The sequence below is a fragment of the Barbus barbus genome (assembly GCF_936440315.1).
Source record: "Barbus barbus genome assembly, chromosome: 4".
Lineage (NCBI taxonomy): Eukaryota > Metazoa > Chordata > Actinopteri > Cypriniformes > Cyprinidae > Barbus > Barbus barbus.
The window spans coordinates 12,135,865-12,143,145 of record NC_136732.1 but is presented as its reverse complement, the minus strand read 5'-3'; the positions used below and the strand labels follow the sequence as shown (position 1 = coordinate 12,143,145).

At 41.8% G+C, this 7,281-nt stretch overlaps 1 protein-coding gene across 2 annotated transcripts; it reads right to left on the bottom strand.

Annotated features, from left to right (window-relative positions):
- Nucleotides 1-1,125: 1,125 nt before the first annotated feature.
- LOC306862667 (WAP, Kazal, immunoglobulin, Kunitz and NTR domain-containing protein 2-like) lies at nt 1,126-6,917 on the bottom strand. Of its 2 annotated transcripts, XR_013783597.1 has the most exons (3): nt 6,562-6,917; nt 1,997-4,262; nt 1,126-1,677 (listed from the first exon to the last, which is right to left on the bottom strand). XR_013783597.1 is itself a non-coding variant. In XM_079405591.1 (2 exons), the coding sequence occupies exons 1-2, from the start codon at nt 6,763-6,765 to the stop codon at nt 2,748-2,750; spliced, it is 1,719 nt and encodes a 572-aa protein (XP_079261717.1). In that variant the 5' UTR covers nt 6,766-6,841; the 3' UTR covers nt 1,126-2,747. The 2 variants fall into 2 exon arrangements, 1 of the variants encoding a protein (XP_079261717.1); XM_079405591.1 differs by having other exon boundaries at nt 1,126-4,262; nt 6,562-6,841.
- Nucleotides 6,918-7,281: the final 364 nt, after the last annotated feature.

Sequence of the window (7,281 nt, the reverse complement as noted above, 5' to 3'; positions counted from 1 at the left end):
GTTTGCACTCTGCTCTTCCTGTTGAGCTAAAGAAACACAGTTTGGGGTGATTAGCATTCCAGAAGATATCTAAGGAATAAATAAAACAACACGAGAGCATGTATTTCATCATCTGTTGTACTGCTGTTGACCTTAGTTTGGTTTTGTGATGTAAAGTGATCCTTAACTTAGATTGAGATGCTTATCAAAAGAGTTCTAACTACAACAGATGACTTTAGGGGAACATGTCCTCCCCCCATATATTCAGTTTAGCAGGTGACCGATACGGTCAGTTCTTAAACTTACATTTTGTTCCCCCAAATCTTGAACATGCACTTACAGTGTCACTCAATGAGCATCCAGTCTCACTAGCATATTCATAACTAGCGGTTAGCAAACTCAAAAACAACAAGCTCTCTTTTTGCCCGCTGAACTTGAGCCCGAGTGCTTCACTTGACACTTGTCAACAGTTTTAATGAAACTTCCCCACACCGCATTCCCAGAATCCACCCCCCAGCCAATCCCATGTCTGATTCTCTCCCTCGCTCTTTTCATTCTTTTCATTAGCCTCTTACGGGGTCATGGATGAGGCCCTGCAGCCAGCCTGAGGTAGCAGCCATCAGAGGCCCACCCTAGGGAAAAAGCATGTGTTATCCCTCTCCCTCCCATCCAGCTCCAGTCAAAAGTTCAAAGCCGTGCCTTTAAAACAGAGAGTGGTGTGTGTGCTGGCTCCCCTCCCTTGCAGGGTCACAGCTTGGCTGGAGCTGGAGCTGGGGAGATGAGAGGGCCGGGTGGCTGGGGGGAGGTGGGGGTTCTCATATGAAAGGTCTGCAGCCGAGGAGAGAGTCCCAGACCCAGACACAACAATTGGGATCAGACGGGCCCCCATCCCCCTTAGCCGCAACACTTCCCACCAAAGAACAGCTGGAATGTGACCTGTTCCAGAACCGAGGCCAGGACTGACTGACAATAGCATCCATCGAGATGGGGGGGGGGGGGGGGGGGGGGGGAAATCGCTGCCCTATCATAAAGTATGTCCCCTCCCTTATCAAAGCTCATTCAAAAATGCCTCATGAAGCCCCACAACCACAGCTATGCAAGCTCACAACTTGCGGAACGTTCCGCAACAAGAACTGCCCAGGATTTGATTGGAAAAGTCTTTAATCGCTTCTCTGGAGATGTTCCATAAACTTTTAATACATTTTGAACTGCTCATAAAATAATAGTTATAATCTCATTATACGTTTGCCATTGTATGGTTTGACAGAAAACACGTAACATACTTTGTAAAGCACGTACTCAGGACTACCTTTGTTTCAATTTATGGTAGTAATGTAAAAGCATAAATAGACGGAAACAAAGTACAACAATTACAGCACACACAAAAAAAAGGAATTAATATAAGGTGCAAGAATATTTAACATGTCATATTTTTTTTTACATTTAAGAATGACACGGCTTCATAATTAAAGGTGAAGTGTGTAGTTTCTGCGCCACCAAATGAAATTGGCAGAATGCTACCCCATTGGTTGGACAAAGAGTTATTGGCTAAACCAATGTTAAAGGGATAGTTCACCCAAAAATTTTAATTCTGTCATTAATTACTCACCCTCATGTCGTTCCCAACCCGTAAGACCTTCATTCATCTTCTAAACATAAATTAGGATATTTTTGATGAAAGCCGAGAGCTTTCTGACCCTGCATAGGCACGTTCAAGACCAAGAAACGTAGTAAGGACATTGGTAAAATAGTCCAATATTATGAAGCTACAAGAATACCTTTGGTGCGCAAAGAAAACAAAAATAAGAGAAGAAATTGTTAAATAAAGTTGTTAATTTTGTTTTCTTTGTGCACAAAAAGTGTTGTTGTAGCTTCGTAAAATTAAGGTTGAACCACTGATGTCACATGGACTATTTGAACGATGTCCTTACTACCTTTCTTGGTATTGAATGTGTCATTTGCTTTGCTTTCTATGCAGGGTCAGAAAGCTCTCGGATTTCATTACAAATATCTGAACGTCTGAACCTATCTGAACCTTACGGATTTGGAACGACATGAGGGTGAGTAATTAATGACAGAATTTTCATTTTTGGGTGAACTAACCCTTTAATGTGCCAGGCTGCTCAAACTAGCAATGTGCACTTCTGTTTACACTTTTCCAGGGAATCAATATAAAAACAGGTTAGAACTTAGAATTTAGAGAACTGCCTCTTCATGCTAAGATTCCTTATTAGGCTTATTCCAACTTGACACACTTCAGCTTTAATAAAATCTTCATGAAGTATAAATAAAGTTTTAGGTTAGTAACGTTTAACCACCTGTTCCCACTGAAGGCTCAAGTTCAAGTCTGGTTTAATACAACATCTGTGGCTTTTTAGTCAAACTAAAATAACTGGACTCACACTACAACACGTAGATGTAAATAAGGTAATACTTTCATATGAAATCATCTAGTATATATTTATGTCTATGTGTCATTCACACAGTGTAATCCACATATTTTATCTCTTCATGGATAAGCAGCTCCATGCTGCGGCGGAAGCATGACATATGATTGTAGATTCTACAAGTCAAGTTTGTGAGTCTGCTTCCTGAAGAAAGGCAGGTGAGAGGCAGGCACGTTGGGACAGAAGGGTCCAATCCTGCTCTTGGAGGTCCACCTTTAGCAGAGTTTCACTCTAGCTAACTTTGCAGGAAAGTGGCCCTACAGGAGCAGGATTTGACGCCCCCAGTTTAAGATGTCCAGAGATTCAGATAACATATGCACCCTAATACTTTGTGCTGCTGAACTCCTTCAAAACATCGCAAGTCTTTTTGTTGATAACCTCACGGAGTTTGCGAACACGCCGCACACTGGAAGTGGCCACAAAGCTGTCGGGCTGCAGTATGGCCATGCCGTTGTGAACGTCCCCCATGATGATCATCTGTCCCTCGGCTCTCGTTATGTTTGGGCAGGGACAGTTCCAGTCCATGTTGAGCAGCGTCACCTCCAGAGGTTCTTGGCCGAAGAACCGTAGCCCCATCTTCTCGTCCTTCAAGATCTCCTCCACAGTGATGAGCGCGTGGCCGGAGTCGTGGTCCTCGGTCAACTCCGAAATGCGTCCCACAACCACAAAGTCACTCTTGCAGAAGCTCGGGACCATCTTCTGCCGGGGTTTGCATGGCTTGCAGTTGTGAGTCGTGGGGAAGGGGCACATCTCCTCACAGGCTTCCTTGCTCTCAAAGTTGTTCTCGTTGCCTCCGCAGCCTCCATAAACAAACGACTGGCATTTCTTGAGCGCGTGGCTGTAAGCCCAGCGTGGTTTGTAAGCCTTGCAGGGACCTTGTACACTAGGCAGGGAGCAAGGAGCAGCAAGCTCCGCTCCACAGGAGAGCATGCACAACTCGTATTTATCGAAATGGTTTCGGTTTTTATTGCACTGGCTGTAGGTGAAGGTAAAACAATTGTTGCGCTTGGCTTCGTAGTACCACTTCGTGCTCTCCTCTCCACAGTCGCCCATAGCGGGGTTTTTTAGACACTCCTCGGCAGGTAAGCGTGTTGAATTCATGACCGGCTCTGGTTTGCTCTGCTCCCTGGGGACCACAGAGAGCGGGAAATGGGCTTGCACAGATCCACCCTGGTTTGTGGCAGTGCAGGTGTAGATGCCGGCATCCTGGAGCTGGGCGTTGTATATGACCAGCTGGGCGATGTTAGTAACTACTATGTTTCCTTGCACATGGTTGGGTTGCATTACAGTGTTCTCTTTACCTTCAATCTGCTTTTCCCATGTAATCGCTGGCTTCGGTTTTCCCGTGACCTCACAGAGGAAGCTGGCCGTTTCGCCCACGAACACAAAGTGGTGTGCTGGGTTGCTGACCATGATGGGACGTTGAATGTCTATGGGTGTGGTCTCAAGATGGGCGGTGGTGGGCCAAGCAGTGGTCTCCGCTGGAAGAGGACTGGTGTTGGACAAGCTAAAGTGGTACCTGCAGGTGACTTCGGTGAGGCTGACACCCCTGGTACAGGCCTCAGCGTCCATGTAGCACTTGTTGTAGTAGGTCATGCCATCCGAGGCGCATGTGAAATAGGGTTCCCGTCCGCAACGGTCCCGGCACTTGCACACCGGCTGTCCATCCCAGATTTCACACTCTGAACCCTGCTGGGTGCACATGAATTTGTCACAGGTGACCCCTTTGGGCATCCCCATTGGACCTTTCCTGCCCTTAATGTCCACGTAGCGGGCAGCTACACAGCTCTTGTGTCCGCAAACATTTGGACAGCATTTCTCGAACGGCTCACAGTCCTGAAGGAACAAAAAATGCACATTAGAAGTGCACCCAAAGTTTGTGAAACTTATTAGCATGTCTGAAAATGTAGGATTGTTAGAAGTCCATTTTTTTCCCATGTTAGCATAGGGTAAAGGCTTAAAAGTTAAAAAGGGTTAAACGTTTTTAAATTAATTCAAACAACAAGAACAAAATACACTGATAAAAGATATGCAGACATTTTCAACATTTTCTGGTCTTTATAGCAAAGCAAAGTCAATTTGCAACATTTAATGACATCTAGATGTGGATTTTTTTGTTGTTGTTGTTGCAAAGGATATGCTGGAAATACACTGTTACAAAAATTACCATGGTAACCATGGTTACAACCAAACACCTTATTTGTTACTACAGTAAATCAAAAAATAATTTAAAATGAATATTTCCAGTTTTTTTCTGTCATCTTTTTTTGATGACTGTGGTGGCTAATAATCAAATAAATAATCAAATAACGTTTTCTATCTATATCTATCTATCTATCTATCTATCTATCTATCTATCTATCTATCTATAAAATTATCGTTATCATTAGGATAATAAGTAAAGATCATGTTTCATGAAGATATTTTGTAAATTTACTACATAATTACATAATACATAAATACATAAATATATTTAAAAAAATGTTTTTATAGTCCAGGGCCATATATATGTATATATAAAGTCGTGGTCAGAATTATTGGCACCCTTGGTAAATATGATCAAAGAAGGCTCTGAAAATAAACCTGCATTATTAATCCTTTTGATCTTTTATTTAAAAAAAAAAATCACAAAAATCTAACATTTCAAATCTAATTAGTTTTTCTCAAATACACGTTGGACACAATTATTGGTACCCCTAGAAATTCTTATGAGTAAAATATCTCTGAAGTATATTCCCATTCATATTCACAATTTTGAGCACTCCAGGGTGATTATGAACATGAAATTATCCACCCATGGCTTCCTGTTTCACAGAAATATACATAGGAGGGAAAACAAAGCCTAAATTCCCTTAATCATCCATCACAATGAGAAAAACCCAAAAATATATTTCTGATGTGCAGCAAAAGATAATTGAGCTTCACAAATTAGTGAAGTGGCTTTAAGAAAAGAGCTAGAGCAGTGAAAATTCCCATTTCCACCATCAGGGCAATAATTGAGAATTTCCAATCAACAGAACAGCACCTACATCGCCACATGTTGTTTGGGAGGGTTTCAAGAAAAATTCAGCATATTCAGCATATTCAGTTATCAGACACGACTGGAACTTTAAATGGGACTGGCTTCTAAGGTCAGATGAAACTAAAAAATGAGCTTTTTAGCAGCAAACACTCAAGATGGTTTTGGTGAACACAGGGATAAAAAGTACCCCATGTGTACAATGAAATATACTGCTGTATTTTTGATATTGTGGGCCTATATTTCTGCTGGAGAAATCTTGGAGCTGTGAATCTAAAGGGTCTGGAGTGATTCTGGATGAAGGAATGGTCTCTGATCTCTTGTCAGGTATTCTCTAACCTCATCAGGTATTATAGGAGAAAAATTAGAGCTGTTAAACTGGCAAATGGAGGTTTCAAAAAGTATTTAATAAAAGGGTGCCGTTAATTGTGGCCAGTGTGTATAAGAGAAAAACATTTATTTCATAATGATACCCCCCCCCCCCCCCCCCCCCATTTTAAACTCTTATTCTCCAATGAAAAGTTAGATTTTTTCTGATTTTTTTTAATAAAAGATCAAAACGATTAACAATGCAGATTAATTTTCACAGCCTTCTTTGATCATATTTACCAAGGGTACCGATAATTCTGACCACGACTGTATATATATATATATATATATATATATATTCATTTGATAAAATTTACCATGCTAACCATAGTTTCTACAAAAATAATTGTTATTGGAATTATTATGAATTATAATAAACTATTATTTTTATATTTTCATAATTTTTCTGTCTCTTTGTTACTTTTCACCACAGTTTTACTATAGGCTGACAAGAATTATAGCAACTATGGTACTTCGGCATAAAACTATGGTTTGCATTGTAAATTTGTTCAAATATACAATGCTAACCATAGTTTCTTCCAACATGTTGTCGTTACAATTCGTATTGTTACAAATCTTACCAATGTTTACCAACGGTGGCAAATTCCATGAAAACATATAGTCTCATTATAGTACGAAAACTAGAAACTGCAAACTATATTTTAGTACTAATATTTAAAAAATTGTTCAATTTAAAGCCATATGATACAAACAGAGAGATGTTGTAATGGAGCAGCTTAACTTCACCTGATCGGACTCGCACTCTCGGGTGCAGGTGCTCATGGCATCCACCCACAGGTTGGGGTTCATCTCGTTGGGACACATTCCCGCGTGAGAATAAACCACTTTGGACAGGGTCATTGGCATCGCTCTGGCGCGCAAGTCCAAACGCAAGACGCAGACCTGTCCAAACAAAAACCAGATCCATCTGGGAAACAGCATCCACCACATATCCACGCGATAAAAAGTCCTTTCGAAGAAGAAAACGTCCCAGGGGTCAAAAACCTACGCAGTTACTTCCGTGTGTGTAAAACAGGGCACAAGTAAGTGGGGACCCCGGCTAAAGTGGAGGACGTGTGATCCGCTCAAGAGGTTTGTGGAGTGGAGGAGAGGTCGATGCGCGCGCGACGTTCATCAGTGCCGGGAGATTAGAGGTTGCGTCTTCAACCCTATTACTAAACATTTCATGTACTTGTAAACAAAGCCTTACTACTGTTTTTGCTAATGTTGTGTCGCACAGTGAAGGGTACACTAACTTCTCGAATGCATTTGAAATTTAAGACGCACAAGGCACCTGCGTGACGCACTAGAGCACCTTTTAGCTCTTCACTACCCAACAAGAAGTCGACGGCTATGTCTGGAATGGACAGCTGGCGTCTACTGCATAGTGCATACTGCGCAGTGTACACTGACAACTGGCCACTCGGTTTCTTTTGAAGTAGCATGTGAAACACTAGCAGTAGCCCC

Excerpts from the sequence above, each read along its gene's own strand:
- LOC306862667 (XM_079405591.1), bottom strand. The coding sequence starts at position 6,765 with ATGTGGTGGATGCTGTTTCCCAGATGGATCTGGTTTTTGTTTGGACAG. Across the intron at positions 4,263-6,561 it reads GAGAGTGCGAGTCCGATCAG|GACTGTGAGCCGTTCGAGAA; the intron begins GTGAAGTTAAGC and ends TTGTTCCTTCAG.